General features: G+C 45.7%; 1 protein-coding gene across 1 annotated transcript; it reads left to right on the forward strand.

Annotated features, from left to right (window-relative positions):
- The first annotated feature begins 859 nt into the window (after nucleotides 1-859).
- Nucleotides 860-12,027, forward strand: LOC101833251 (sodium-dependent glucose transporter 1). The gene is made up of 4 exons (XM_040758291.1): nucleotides 860-1,015; nucleotides 7,000-7,168; nucleotides 9,335-9,451; nucleotides 12,002-12,027. The coding sequence occupies exons 1-4, from the start codon at nucleotides 860-862 to the stop codon at nucleotides 12,025-12,027; spliced, it is 468 nt and encodes a 155-aa protein (XP_040614225.1).
- Nucleotides 12,028-15,973: the final 3,946 nt, after the last annotated feature.

Here is a 15,973-nt window from a genome sequence, read left to right on the forward strand (position 1 = left end):
ATCATCCCTGGCACGGTGGTCACAAGGCTGCTTTAAATCCGGGCACCTCATGCCGTGGTGCATTTACGCCTCCCATTTCATACTTAGGTCCCATCTTCTCAGCGGGACCTAAACGAACAAAACAGATACTTTGGCGTAGCAAAATAGCTCAGTGAGTAAACATGTTTGTCTCCAGGCACCACAACCGGAGTGATCCTGGGACTCTCACACTGGAAAGAGAGATCCAACTCCTTCCAGCTGTCCTGGGACCTACGTTTCTGCATCAGCTCTTCACTCGGTTCTGTGTGCTCTGCTGGATTTCGTGCCCCCTTCCCTAGACTTGCTGCAGAGTCCTAAGGAACGCTGTAATTTGCCTCCCAGAGTGCTTCAGGGCCTTTGTTTAAATCCACTCGTGGAGTACACTGAGGTGCTCAGACCAGGCACCATTAGGGACTGCCCTCTGCTGCCTGGAGAGAAGTTGGAACCACTGGATACTCTCAAGAGATGAGAATGTGTGTGTGTGTGTGTGTGTGTGTGTGTGTGTGTGTGTGTGTGTGTGTGTGTGTGTGTGTGTGTGTGTGTGTGTGTGTTCTTCCAGGAAGCCGCGTTTGCTTCTCCCAAGAAGCTGAGAGAGGCCTATGTCCGCCAAATGTCCTTCTAGGAGCTTTGGGAGAGGGGCGCGAGAGTCCACTGCTCCCACCACGTGCCAGTCCAAAGTGTAACTTCCCAAGGCCCTGACTCAGGACTGTCCTTGGTGGGAGGAGGCTCTGGGAGAAATCTTCTAGTCTGGAGGAACGGGAGCTCAGAGCTCCAGGGACCCCGCCAGAGAGCCCGGCCATAGCAAAACCCCTTGCAGAGTGTTGGCAAACTGGAGATGGAAATGGAGTCCCCTGGGTCCCAGGCCAAGGCTGTTGGGGAGCGCCTCCTCCAGGCTGAGACCCAGAAGACTGGGCTCCAGGCTGTGTCCCGTGGTCAAAGGGGAAGAGTGCTGCGCTGGTTCACCACAGCGGTCCTGAATGCCGCCTTCCTGGGCATGGTGAGAGCTCAGGCTGCAGTGCCCCAGGCTGGGGTGCGAGCCTCCTGCAGGGGGGAGCGATTTTTGACCACCTGTACGTTGTGTGACCTTTGTGCAGCATTATAACTGCCTGGGCGGCGGTTTCATCTTCAGGAAAATGTGTACAATTCTAATGAAATGTGAAACTGATTGGCCTAGTGTTTTCTAACTGGAGCAAACCTTAGTTTATTTCTGTACAAGGCGGGGGTGGGGGTGGGGAGACTGTGCTGGCCTGTACCAATGACCCTCACCACCCTAGACAGTTACAAAGAACCGAGCCTTCCTGAGCATTCTTCTTTGTGCCCTGACCGGCTAACATCTTTTTTGCAGCTGAAAAATAGGCCCCATAGGGGAAGGGACTTCTGCCAGCTTGCAGAGTTAGTTACATAGGTGGTAAAGCCAGGAAGATGTCACACTCTGTATGATTATCCTATTTAAATTGAGCCTTCAGATCCATAAAGCTTTTCATAGAGGAAAGTGTAAGCAAGAAGTGTCCTCTGCAGTGATGACCTCTTAGTCCTTCTGTAATTGTGACCTTGGGCCTGTGTAGTAATTTCTGGTAACTACACATATCAGAGATGGAAGCAGAATTGGTTTGATGAGGGGGAGGAGGAAGATTCGAGAGAAATCACTGTAGATGCAGGGTCAGGCCCTCCGTGGGCCGGCTCTTCTGTAACTCCTTCTGGAAACATGGAGTGCTGTGGTGACCGCCCCTGTCTGACCCTTGGATTCACTGCTCGCAGAGCGCTTGTGCTCACCCTGACCCTGAGACTTGGATGCCTTCTTCCTGGGTAGGCAGACACCTTGCCTCAGAACAGAAGGTGGTGTAATTGGAATCAGTGATTCTGAAACTGTAGATGAATTAGAAACCTTTTCTTAAAGGGTCAAGGAATTTCTCTGAAAGCTGCTGGTAACCTTTTGGTCCTGCTGCACCTATTGAAAAGCAAAGGTCTCCCTTGCTGATTTAACAGTTTCTTTGCACAAAGAAATGATTCAGGAACTGGCCAGGGCCTGAGCCAGTGAAGGCTGAGACAGGTCCACTCTGAAATATGGGCAGGCAGTGTCTACTGACTGGGAAAGTGTGTGGAGTAGCATGATTGTGCACAACTCACTCAGCTTCTGTGAACACTTAGGGCAGTGCACAGCTGTGCTGGGCTCAACACTGGGCGGTTCAGCTGCTTGTCGAAGAACAGTCTCCCAGTCAGGCTTCAGTTGTTGGAGCACTAAGGTTACTGAATCCTACACGCACAGGCAGCTGGAGGCTGGTTTGACAATCCCACATTCCTTTTGGGTCAGCAGCTGGGGTTGAAATGGTCTGAGGCCTTGGGTCCCTGCAGCATTCTCTGTGAGCACAGTCACGGTGAGTTTGGTGCAGTTATAGAATTCATAAGTAACAATACCAGATTAGTTGAGTGATTCTCTTCTTGCCTTCTTCGTGTTTTTTTGTTTTGTTTTGTTTTGTTGTTGTTGTTGTTGTTGTTTTTTGTTTTTTGTTTTTACGAGACAAGGTTTCTCTGTATTGTTTTGGAGGCTGTCGGTCCAGCCTGGCCTGGAACTCACAGAGATCCGCCTGCCTCTGCCTCCCGAGTGCTGGGATTATTCTTCGTGTTTTTAAGTGACCGTCAAAGGTTGGGTGCATAGAAACATCTGTGACTCACAGGAACCTGACACGTAACAGAGGTTTTTACAGCAGGTAACAGGTTGACATGACTAAGAAACCAGAGCACACTCCTTAACGGGTTCTGCCGGGAGCAGTCAGATCAAAATCAAACAACCCAAACTCACATAATAAGAGCAGCAGTATTAGATAGAGTGCAGCCCTCCAGAGCCTTTGTCTAGATTCTATGATGGCAATTAAGACCTAAGATGATGGTACGACTGACTGATTTAAAGGCTTAGTGACTTTTGTAGTTAGCCTGACCACATAAGCCAAAGGAGCCTGGAGAGGCACTGATGACAAGCATTTGAAAGTTTTGTCATAGCCAGCCTTGTCGTCCAGCGTCCCTGATTCTTGCAGACTAACTGCTCAATGTTCCCATGAACACGTGTGTTCCTTCCCCCTGAGAAGTTTCTTTATGCTGTGTCAGTTTCGTGGGAAATGACAGAATCATCAGCAATCACATGTGCATGAAGACGAGCGCCCCCAGAAGCCAGACAGGTACAGGCAGTTGTGAGACATCCAACCTGGGTTCTGGGAATAGAACTGGGGTCCTGTGGAAGATAAGTACACGTTCTAAATCACTGAGCAATCTCTCTACCCCCAAAGAGGAGATATAAAGTGAAATGTTGTTCCAGTAAGTATTTGTAGTGTGTCAGCGATCTACATTTCAGACAGTGGCTTCACCATTCAGAACCTATGGGAGGTTTGACCAGTTACAAGATCCAACTTTTCCCCAACGAGGACGCATAAAGGGAAATGTTGTTCCAGTGAGCATTAGTAGTATGAGACTTTCCTCACCTTTCAGAGAGTGGCTCCTTGACTCAGAACCCATGGGAGGTTTGATCAGTTACAACGTCTAATTTTTCCCCAGGTTACAGGTAGCTTTAAATTCTGTACAAGCACGTCACTGCTACAGATGAATTCACAGAAATCATATTAGAAGTTTTCTTCAATAGAGAACAACATATTTATCGACGTCAAAGGTGGGCACCCCTTGTGAGTATTGACTGCTTTGATTGTGGAAGGAATAGAAACTTACAGAAAATAAATTCAGAAGGCAGTGTTGTGCTATGCTAAGCTAATGTTTACACCAGCAAGGAGACTGAGCAGGCTACAATTTTAGTAGACTCCTGAGGTGGAAAAGACTGCCCCCTAGTGGAGACCAAGCAGACATCAATTAAGGTCTTTGACCTCTGAGGGAACACATGTCTGTCCAGCCAGGTCGGGTGTGAAGCTTCCTATGTAGCATGTTGCATGGACACAGAAACTCACTTAATGGCATTAATTCTGACTTAACATGACACCACTCAAGTGTTTATTTTTACCCACAGTGGTCCCTAGGTCTTGTGTGTACAGTGTCTGGACACACGATACACTTTTACTGGCATGTGTTTGGTCATATTAGCAATTAGCAATTGGCCAGGTCATTCCCAGTGAGTGTATCACAAGCAGCAGTGATGTCCAGAATATCCAGGACATTTTCCACTCTTCAGTTGTAGTTAACTCTATAAGAACCTGCAGGCGCTTTGGGGATAACTCTAGTCACAGCTTATCCAAAGATGACAGTGTGTCCCTGTGCTTTCCTGCAAGGAGATGGGAGGAAGAGCAATGTCAGCAGTGTGTGTGTGTGTGTGTGTGTGTGTGTGTGTGTGTGTGTGTGTGTGTGTAGGATAGTCCTAGTGAAAATTCACTTTAGATCAATCAGTGAAAACGTTGCCTTCTGGACAATGTCACATTTTCTGTGAGTAGGGGATGCTCAGATGCCTCATGAGTGGTGAAGCCTTGGAGTGACAATTCACAAGAGCTCAGTCTAAGCCCTGCAGTCAGAGTGGATCTGGTTGCCATCACTTGGAAGTGCTTGTGACCAACCATCCAGGTGATCCAGGAATTGGACTTAACACTGCCTTCGTGTCTGTGGTTCCTCACTTAGCTCTTGTACGATTGAGTGATGAAACAAATTTCTCCAGGAATCCTGTTAGGCAAATACGGCTTCTAAACTTACTGTAGCTTCTGTTACAGTGCCCGCCTGTCTGCATGGGGCAGCCTCTGAACCCCTAGAAATGAGCACTTCTGGTGGCAAGTGGAAACGTGTGCTGTCAGTGTCTGACTCACCCAGCTGCTGAGAGCCCAGGACTTGGGGCTTTGTTGTCTTAACTAAGTGATGAGAAGCCAAAGCAAGCACTGGTTAGAAGCCCTTGGTGGTGGAAATGCATGTCTATCAATGTTCTGTTAGAGTTCACATCATTTCCCCTGCATGGTGTGTCTTAGAGTGCAGAGCTTTTAATACTAGAGGCTGTGAGGGCTCTGCAAGCACCAGGCAGCCGCCCAAGCTCTCCCTGGGTCCGTGCTCAGCAATAGATTCACGTCCCCTCCAGTTAGGTGCTTGGCACTGCACACCATAGACTCTGACAGGTAATGGACCTGGGCCAGTCCTCGGCGTTCCTTCACATTGCATAGCTTGTCATTTCACCACGGACTAACTAAGCACGAACATCCGCCAAGGCACTTCCCGAGGACTTAATTAATTCTTACTGTGCTTGACCCTGGATTAACATCAGCTCGATGTTTATGAACCACTGATTTCTTCATCAGAAGTTGAGAATTCCTACCCAGGCCAGGGGAACTTGATATTCCTTTCCAGGATTGTCCTCTCATACTAAACAATTAGCTGCAAATGACAAGACTTAAGGTAGCCGTGGTTAAAGATCATTTGAGAGTTCAGTACAATAGTAACGCATTGGGCAGGAAAGGTTCCTTGTGTCTGTTTCATATAAATTTTACAAGCTGGTCTTGCTATGCTGTCAATGCTGACCAGAACTGCCTGGCTCAGGTGATTTTCCTGCCGCAGCCTGGTGATTAGCTAGGACTCTGGGGAGGGTCGTTAGGCCTGCCTCTTGCATATACCAAGTTTTACTGGGGGGCTGGAGAGATGGCTCAGCATCTGTGAGCATGAGCACCTGCTGCTCTTACAAAGGACTGGATTTGCTTCCCAGCACCCATGGCAGCTAACTGCAGTTCCAGAGTATCCCGCACCTTCCTCTGGCACCTGCATGCAGGTAGCACCCATACACATACACAGGTGCCCACACATACACATAAAATAAATATTTTGGAAACTTCTTATTTGAGAAGTGGAAGATTCATAAGTTGGGCAGCTACCGGAGCCAATGGAAGTTGACAACCCTACCCAGCAGTGTGGGAAAGGAAGATGTGGACAGAAAAAGGAAGTGATGTACGGAAGCAGCTGTGATCGACTTTGCCTACACTTTTTCCTATTTGGACATATCTACACGTTGGGCAGCCCATGAGGCTGGCCATTTGCTATGACAGAGACACTCGGAAGGTTACAGCAGGCTGACAGGTTGTGCTAGAGTTGCTTACATATTGAGGTAGCTACGGACCAAGTTACTTTGAGTAATAGATTGCATTCCTTCACATTTTTAAAGCCACGCTGTGCCTGTGCATGTAACATTTTGTTAGGAAGAATGACACCCTGCAGTTGAGATGGCTGAGGGTGTCCTTGACGAAAAACATAGATTTGAGCAAGCTCAGATGACTTCTCTCCTATGCACTGCATATGTGCAGAACCCAGTGCACCAGAGACTGTTGTTTTGATAATATAAAAATCAGAGCAATCTGATAATTAATGTTTTGATATGCAAATTCTCACATTAGAAGTGCCTCTAATATACTTGCAAATACTATACTAAAAACTTATTTCAAAAATAAGGTTAATGACACATCCTATAAAATATTGCAACTGGTGAAATGACCCAGCTCTTTAAGACATATGTCTGATGGCCTGAGTTTGATCCCCAGAAGCCACAAGGTGGAAAGAGAGAACTGACTTACACAGGTTGTCCCCTGAGCTAGACATGCACACCATGGCACACACATCTGTGCATGCACACACAGTAAATAAATGAAAAAATAAAAAATAAGCAATCATCACTTTGTGGTGCTGGACATTAAACTTGCACTTGTACCTGCTAGGCAAGCCGTCTCCCACAGAGTTCCATCCCCAGCTCTGTATGAGCTTTTAATCCAGAGTAGCCATTAAGGTATTGTCAAATGGGAACTAATACCAAAAAGGCCACAGACTTAAAGGACTTTTGAAAAATTGAGAGGTTTGAAACAGAGAAAAGCAAGGTCCATGGCTGTGGTAACCTTAGTATATTGAATATTCCTCCTTGCTGTGGGCCTTAAAGTCCATCTCTGCCTTGTTACCACTCCTCGCTATCTTTTTTTACAATGGCTATAACTAGATACATTTTCTTTGTTTGTTTGTTGTCTTTGCAAATTGCAGGGAGTGAGTGTTGCTGTGCTAGGACCCACGTTCCCAGACCTGGCAAGAAATGTGAACAGAGACGTCAGCAGCCTTTCGGAAATATTCGTGGGCCGTGCCCTTGGCTACTTGTGTGGCTCTGTGGTTGGCGGGGTGCTTTTCGACTGTATGAATCATTTTTTACTTTTGGGTGAGCTAACATTGATTTTCGCTCCATTGTTTCTGTCAGTAAGTATGCAATTTGTCTCTAAATATGACGGCAGTAGCCTGGAGATGTTGACAATTGAAGTACACTGTTTTGCTGTCCCCCACTACTGGGTTGCCAGATTCTACTGGCCCTGAGACAGTGACAGGGAGCCCTCTGGAAACTTGACTGACCCTGTGGTGAGTGTGTTAGCATTCCCAAATCTTGCCAGCCTCCACCGAAACCCAGGCTCCATTCCAGACACACACAGCTTGCCCCCGGAGTTGCCACAACGAGGTTCCCAGAGCTGCAGAGGTAAGAAACTGCTCTGGGAACCTGGATTGGACATGAAGGGGCAGGGAAGGTTGATGAACTAACCCAGGCTGCATTTTTTTTCTCTGCTATCCTATGTCAGAGATGTGCTCAACCACACCTGGAAGCTGGTGGGAAAGCCTTTACCATACATGCTTTGAATAAGGCAAACCACTTTTGTGTCTGAGGGAACAGTCTATTATTCCTGGTTAATAAATAAGAGATCCCTCTTATTTCAAAGTGGACTGGAGAATATATATAATGAATTATATGGGTATAAGTTTTTGTTTGCAGAGAATCCTGTTGCACAGGTCTCTATCACTGACCTAAATCCTAGCCCAGAACTATGCCTTGTATTTTCCTCCCGATTCCACAAACTAACTTATTTAAAGTTTACTACTAACTCATCATCCTTTTGCTTTTTTGTTATGCCATATGTAAACATTTCTTTTGTGTCTTGGATTTTTGTTTTGTGTGCATGCGTGAGTGCGTGCGTGAGTGGTGTGTGTGTGTGTGTGTGTGTGTGTGTGTGTGTGTGTGTGTGCATTCATGCTCATATGGGTGTGGGCTCATGTATGCTTAGATATGTGTGAATGGGTATGGAGGCCAGAGGTGTCTTCCTTGATGACTCTACTTTATTGTTGGGAGCAGGCTCTCTCACTGAACCCATGGCTCACTGACTTGAGTAGTCTAGCTAGCCAGCTTGCTCCGTGGAGCCTCCAAAACTCGGGATTACAAGCTGCCATCATGCCCTCCCAAACCCCCTTCTGCCCCAGGGTTTCTTTGGTAGCCCTGGCTGCCTTGGAACTCACTCAGTAGACCAGACTGGCCTTGAACTCAGAGATCCACCTGCTGCTGCCTCCCGAGTGCTTGGGACTAAAGACACCCAACTTCCACCCAACTTTTATGTGAATTCTGGGGATCAGAACTTTGGTCCTCACACATGCATGGTGCATGCTCATTCTCTTGAACCAGCTCTCTAAATGCTCCCCTCTATTTGGGTTGTTTTTTATTCTTTAAAATTCATTTAAAATTATTGTGCACCTTCCAGAGCACTCCCGGGGAGTCAGAGGACAACTTTCAGAACTGTTTCCTCCTTCTGCATGTGGGTTCCTGGGTTCTAACGCAGGCTGTCCTGTTTCTGGGTTCTAACGCAGGCTGTCCTGTTCCTGGGCTCTAATGCAGGCTGTCCTGTTCCTGGGCTGTAATGCAGGCTGTCCTGTTCCTGGGCTCTAACGCAGGCTGTCCTGTCCTGGGCTCTAACGCAGGCTGTCCTGTTCCTGGGCTCTAACGCAGGCTGTCCTGTTCCTGGGCTCTAACGCAGGCTGTCCTGTTCCTGGGCTCTAACGCAGGCTGTCCTGTTCCTGGGCTCTAACACAGGCTGTCCTGTTCCTGGGCTCTAACGCAGGCTGTCCTGTTCCTGGGTTCTAACGCAGGCTGTCCTGTTCCTGGGCTCTAACGCAGGCTGTCCTGTTCCTGGGTTCTAACGCAGGCTGTCCTGTCCTGTTTGGCAGCACACAGTCACCTTGCAGCCCTCCTTTGGTTCTTAAGTGTAAAACATTTAAATAAACAGCTTTTACTTCTTTTGCTGTGAAATTTGGCTTCGTTGTATGATTTGAAGTTTGATTCTAGCAATGATAGAATTGCATTCACTTTATAACCTTCTATATCTTATAATCCATAAAGATTACACAAGATTTGAAGGGTGTGACTGCTTGTAGAAGATACAATGCTCACTCCCACAAGGTTACCCTCTTTTCATTTGCTCTCATTTGCATTTGGGGATGCTGTGTTGACCTAACTCCTGATGCACAAATACTGTTTTTTACAGCTGCCTTTCTTTCAACGTTGTCTTCTCAGGGCTGTCAAACCTGCTCACCTCAGCCGGTCTTTACCTGACTCCATTCTGTAAGACAGCAGTCTTACTTACTGCCATGATGTCTGTCACAGGCATCTCATTTGGTGTTCTAGATACAGGTCAGTGAATCACTCCATGTCATATCTGGGGACGGGACACTACTGCTAGGAAAAGTGGAGTAGGATGTATTCAATTGTCCCTTGTGATGGACTTGAACTAACAAGGAGTTGCTGATCTGCATTTATCCAACTCAGAACCAGCCTGCTAGCAACCACTCTTCTTGTAAAGGAGAGAGTCAATTTTCTAAGCATCTAACTTAGAGATTTTGTCCTATAAGAGATTGTGGGTTGTTGCTATCAGGACCCAAACGGGGGGGGGCAGAGCCTGTGTTTTGTATTGCTTTCTTTTCTTTGTTTTTTGCTCTTTGCTTTCTCAAAAATTGTGTTTACAGTAAAGCCTCTGCAATGTCACCATGTCTTTGAAAACCTACAGCAGTAGGGGAGGTAACACAGTAGGCAGATCCGAGACCTCACTGGCCATGTAGCCTAGTCAAAATGGCAAACTTCTTAATCAATGAGAGACATTGTCTCATGACCATAAGGCAGGACCTGATGGAAGATACTAGACATCTACCTGTGGCCTCTGAATGTGCACACAAGTGTATGCATGCCCACACACTTGTATTTAGCACACCACACACACACACACACACACACCTAAATGATATATGTGATTTTTTTTACTTCCAAATTCCAGCCTTCTATCCCTCATTTCTCTATCTAATGTTTTCTTATAGATGTGGAATTTATACTTTTTTTTTCCAAGACAGGGTTTCTCTGTATTGTTTTGGAGCCTGTCCTGGAACTCACTCTGTAAGACCAGGCTGGCCTCAAAGGAATTTATTCTTTAAGCTTTGTTTGGACTTGACACTTTGGACTTCTCATCTTGTAGGTCCTCTGATAGCATTAAAAGCAGATTCTGAAATATGTATTATTTCCTGTAATAGGCACACCAGGACCTTTGGAGTATTCAGGTTTCTGAATGGGTATTATCTATCTGTTTAAACATAAATAAATAATACATTTACTATTGCAAGTACAAAAAGGGTTGGTAATGTGTCTGAAGTATATTATATACATTTGCATATTATTTAATATAGTACAAAAATAAATACGAGTATTAAATAAAATTCCCCAGTGCAGAGTCAGCCTATCTTATAAACTCTTTGCTAATGTGCATGGCTCTAAGAGGTAGCAGCTGATCAGATTGCTGACTTCCATGTGTAGGTATGAAATGATGTGTGCAGCAAATGCATCACAGTACTGAATCGGGTGCAATCTTCAGTAATTTAGAGCACTTATCATGCTTGTGCCATGTAATACAGACATGTACCTTTGGTGGAGTTTCTTAACTAACATATGTATTAGCTAAGTTACCATGTTTAACTTAAGTCATTTCTTTAACTTGTAGGTGGGAACGTCCTCATCTTGGATCTTTGGGGTGACAAAGGAGCCCCATACATGCAGGCCTTGCACTTCAGTTTCGCCTTGGGTGCCTTCCTGGCTCCCCTGTTGGCTAAATTGGCCTGGGGAACATCAGCATCCACTCAGAACCACACAGAGCCTGTCTTTGACCGTTCAGCCCTGAACCAATCCTCTGAAGCCACCTCAGACTCTCTGTTTGCAGTTCCTGAGGACATGAACCTGCTGTGGGCATATGCTTCCATCGGCACCTATGTCTTAGTAGTTTCTGTCTTTCTGTTTGCTCCATTCTTTAAGCAAAGCTCAAGACAGAAAAAATCCACGGCATCTGCTCAGAGAGCTCGAAGAGCTAAATATCACAGGGCCCTGCTCTGTCTCCTCTTCATCTTCTTCTTCTTTTACGTTGGAGCCGAGGTGACATTTGGCTCTTACATATTCTCCTTCGCCACCACCCATGTTGGCATGGAAGAAAGTGAAGCAGCGGGCTTGAACTCCATCTTCTGGGGGACCTTTGCTGCCTGCAGGGGCCTGGCCATCTTCTTTGCAACATTCTTAAAGCCCGGAACCATGATTGTGTTGAGTAATATTGGCAGCCTTGTCTCGTCTTTCTTTCTGGTGCTTTTTGACAAGAGCCCTCTTTGTCTCTGGATCGCAACTTCTGTGTATGGAGCCTCGATGGCAGCCACGTTTCCCAGTGGCATTGCCTGGATTGAGCAGTACACCAGCATCAGCGGGAAATCTGCAGCGTTTATTCTGGTTGGTGCTGCCCTGGGAGCAATGGCTACGCCTGCACTATCTGGAATTCTTCAAGGACACTACCCAGATCTGCCGATAATTCTGTACACTTGTCTGGGATCCGCAGTATTCACAACTGTTTTATTTCCCATGATGTATAAATTAGCCACCTTACCTCTGGATTGCAAGCAGAGAAGAGGCATAAACAGTGAGGACCAGAAATTTTTACCTTCTAGCTCTGGGCTTCAAGGGAGAAAATAAAGGGATGAAGAAAAATGCAATTAAATGGGAAAAGCAAGAGTAGGGACCTGAAGGCTTTGCTTCCTAGCTCTGAGCTAAACAAGAAAGCTAAATGAAGATGGGGAGGGTTGGGGTGTGTAATGGATTTTGAAGTGTTTAAATGAGGCATTTTCTAATAGGAATATAACAGAGATTATTTTATATAACCTATAGCTGAGGTCTCCAAGCAACTCTCCTGAAATGCTCCGTGGCCTGCATCCTTTTCAGGTAACAGTGAGGATTCAGTTAAGAATCACCAGGGCAGAGGGATGGAGAGACAAAATGGGCTGGTGACTGAGTGGCTCCTTAGAAGCCTGTCAGAGCCGAGTGCTAGATGTTCAGCATGTTTCAGAAAGCCCAATCCAGGCCCATTTATACCCAGTGGTGAAATGTTGGGAAGCGTTTGAGTCTCGGGGTCTCCCATAAACTACCAGGTGATCTAGTTCTGGGCCTCGTGTTTGACAGGAAGCTGGTTAAGTAATATTGTGTGATTCCCAACCTTCAAAGAGTTCATAGAAGGAATCTGCTGGTGTTTTGTTTTGTTTGAGACAGAGTGTGTCTGTGTAGCCCAGGCTGTACTCAACTTTGCAATTCTCCTGTCTCAGTCTCCTGACAGGGAGCTCTCAATGAGGGAAAGCCATGAGTGGGTTGTATTTGTTGAACAGATAACCAGTTTTCTCGTTCCACCTGAGAAGCTGGGGGTGCAATTCATGAGACAGTGTCCTAGACAATGGGGAGGAGTTTTTATGCATTGCTTACTCTATCTGTAGGTTTGAGCAAAGGATGCTAATGACTCATTTGATTGGCTTTTCCTTGAATAGAACACGTAGTTCAGGAGACCTGCTTCCAAGGTCCCCTGAGACTTAACATTGTCCTCATTGAAGTCATCTCCACAACCCATGATTCTAGGGGGAAAAAATACCAGGACTTCCAAATTAAAATCCACAACTTCTACAGTTTCTATAAGACATCTCTGAGAACTTAATGGAATTGTCAGCCCATTCTTCATTTCAATGAAGAAGTGAAACATAGACCATAAAGAGCTTTCAGATGGGCTACCCATCTAATACATTTAATGCTATGCTTTAGTTTTAATTTTCTGAAAAGTGTGATTTTATAAAGCTGCATTTCATCAACTCTACTTTAAAAGTATGATACTCCTTATAATAAATGATTGTTCAGCATTGTGGCAAGATTAATCAATTCTCTCCATTTACATATATAAGCTTTTTAATCACTGTGCCATCTCCCTAGCCACCATGTCAATTTGCAATTGTCACCTGAGGCTCCTCGTCCCTGAGTTTCAGTATCTAGGAAACCAAAGAAAGGTGTGGAAGTGGCTGATGGCCTAAGAGTTAAGGATGAGAAAGTCTGTTTTACATGTGTGTGGCAAAACTGGTATGGGCCATCTGGATAAACAACTAGAACTGATGAATGATTGGGTCTGGGTATTATTGTTTCTAAACTTGAGTTTCAGTAGTTTGGAATAGTAATAGCATCATAAGCACAGTAAAAACTGACAAATGTTCCCAAGCTTTATGTTGACCAATATTGTTTTTCTGCACTGCAATATGTTTGTTTACTTTCATCTCATCTCTGTAAATCTGAAATTTTGATGAAAGTGATTTTTTTTAAGTGAAGTGTAGTTCTTTCGGTGCTGGGGATCAAACCCAGAGCCATGTACACACAAGGCAAATGCTATACTCTGTCTGCTTTCCAGCCCCAAGACAGCGCCTTTCTCGACAACTGCCCTTAATCTCAGTAAGCTGCTATTCATTGGTTTATGTCGTTCACTTTAGAAGCTGGCTAGTCTTCCACCGCACTCTTGCTCAGAGCAGGGAAAGGGCTTCAGTATCACTTGTTGCTTTGCTCAAGTTGTCTCAGGTACTCTTCTACGGTCGTGACAAAGCATTGTGACCAAGACAACGTAATCTGGGACTCATGGTTTCAGAGGGTTAGAGTCCATAACCATCATGGTGAGAAGCATGGTATCAGACAGGCAGCATAGCACTGGACCACTATCTGAGAGTTTACATGTTTAGACAACAATCACAAGGCAAGAGAGACAAAGAGAGAGAGAGACAGAGACAGAGAGAAACACAGAGAGAGAGAGACAGAGAGACAGAGAGAGAGACAAAGAGAGAGAGACAAAGACACAGAGAGAGATAGAGAGACAGAGAGAAAGAGAGAGAGAGAGAAAACACGCTAACTGGAAATGGCGTGGGCTTTTTGTTTGTTTTTGGTTTTTTCTTTCTTTCTTTCTTTCTTCCTTCCTTTCTTTTCTTGAGATAGGGTTACTCTGTGTAGCCCTGGATGTCCTGGAACTAGCTTTATAGACCAGGCTGGTCTTGAACTCAGGGATCTGCCTGCCTCTGCCTCCAGAGTGCTGAGATTAAAGGTATGTGCCACCGCCACCCAGACATGAGCTTTTGAAATGTCAAAACCTACCCCCAATGACATACGGCCTCCAACAAGTCCATACCTCCTGTTTTAGAGTTTTGTTCCCATGAAGAGTCACCATGACCACAGCAACTCTTTAAAAAAAAAAACATTTAATTGGGGCTGGCTTGCAGTTCAGAGGTTTAGTCCATTACCCTCATGACAGGAGGCACGGCAGCACACAGGCAGACTTGATGCTGGAGAGGTAGCTGAGAGTTCCACATCTGGATCAGCAGGCAACAGAAAGAGAGAGTGACACTTGGCCTGGCTTGAGCTTTCAGACGCCCAAAGTCCACTCACAGTAGCACACTTCCTCCAACAAGGCCACACCTTCCAACAGTGGGGGTTATTCTCATTCAAACCACCATACCTACTAATTATTCTAAAACAGCCACCACCTGGGGAACAAGCTTCCAAATTTTTGCGCCAATGGGGACCATTCTCATTCAAATACCACTGTCCTAGACGGGAGCAGGGTTTTCTGGCCACTTTGAAGCTTGTTAAACATGGGTTCTGCCTTCAACAACTTCTTGAAGAGATTCAAAGATGGAGCTCAGAGAGAGAAACATGGCAAGAAGAACATGGAATAAATTAGAAACCCACAATGAACAATTCGCTTGGATTCCACAAGCCAAAGTATGAACAGCTTTCTGTAACTATAACAAATACTTGGGATGATCGGCCTATAAATGGAAAAGGGATTTTAGGCTCGTAGTTTTGGTGATTCTGGTCCATGATTGCTTGACTCTGCTGCTCTTGGGCCTGGGACAAGAGTATAAAACAGAATAAACTCCAGTGCACATATGATCCAAAGTCATCTATGCCCAGGATGCGGAAGAGGGTGGAAAGGGACCAGAGTCCCTAATCCTTTAAGAGAAGGAAACACAGTGACACAAAGGCCTCCCACGAAGTAGCACTTCTTCAAGTTCCACTACTTCTGAATGTCCCACTCTAAGGACCACACATCTAATCGTTGGAATGCTGGGGACATTTGAGATTCAGACTATGCTATTCTGCCCTATTCCACAAAGAGCATATCCATTTTACAGCACAAAAATGCCAGTCACACTCATCAGTACCTACACCTTCAGCATTCTAGTATTGTTCAAAAGTCCAAGTCCACAGGCTCCACCTCTGGGAACCAAGCCCCTAATATGTTGGCCTTTTGTGGACACTAAGGAGTCAAACTCATAATCCTCAGCTCCTAAAGATCATGTCCACATCACTCTCCCAAACGTACACCCTCAAGATGCAGCCAGTCTATCTCCAAGACTCTTCATGGTATTCACAAGTCCAGTTCCTGGTACTACTCAAAAGTCGAAGGCCCAAATCCTCTCTGAGACTCAGGGCACACTCTTAGCTTTGAAGGCCTGTAGAAATAAGAGGGCTGGTGAAACTTCTTAGAGACAAAGCACTTGCCCAACATGTCTGAGGCCCTGGGATCAATCACACAAATGAAGATGAAGTTTCCCTATACGAGGCTGGAACATGCATACAGTCAATACACCATTCATTGGAGAGGGATGAGGCAATAGGAAGGCACAAACAGACAAGGACATATTCCACAGCTTCATGTAGGGAACAGGCACATCGTGAACAGGGTCAGGAAATGGCTTGCATGTCCTGGGCAGCCATGCTTACTAGTCTCGCTTGTTGCAGCACTGGTGACCACACTTTGGGGCAGACTTCCCTCGCTGCCATGCCACA

This window comes from Mesocricetus auratus, unplaced genomic scaffold (genome assembly GCF_017639785.1).
Source record: "Mesocricetus auratus isolate SY011 unplaced genomic scaffold, BCM_Maur_2.0 Super-Scaffold_100018, whole genome shotgun sequence".
NCBI classification, from domain to species: domain Eukaryota; kingdom Metazoa; phylum Chordata; class Mammalia; order Rodentia; family Cricetidae; genus Mesocricetus; species Mesocricetus auratus.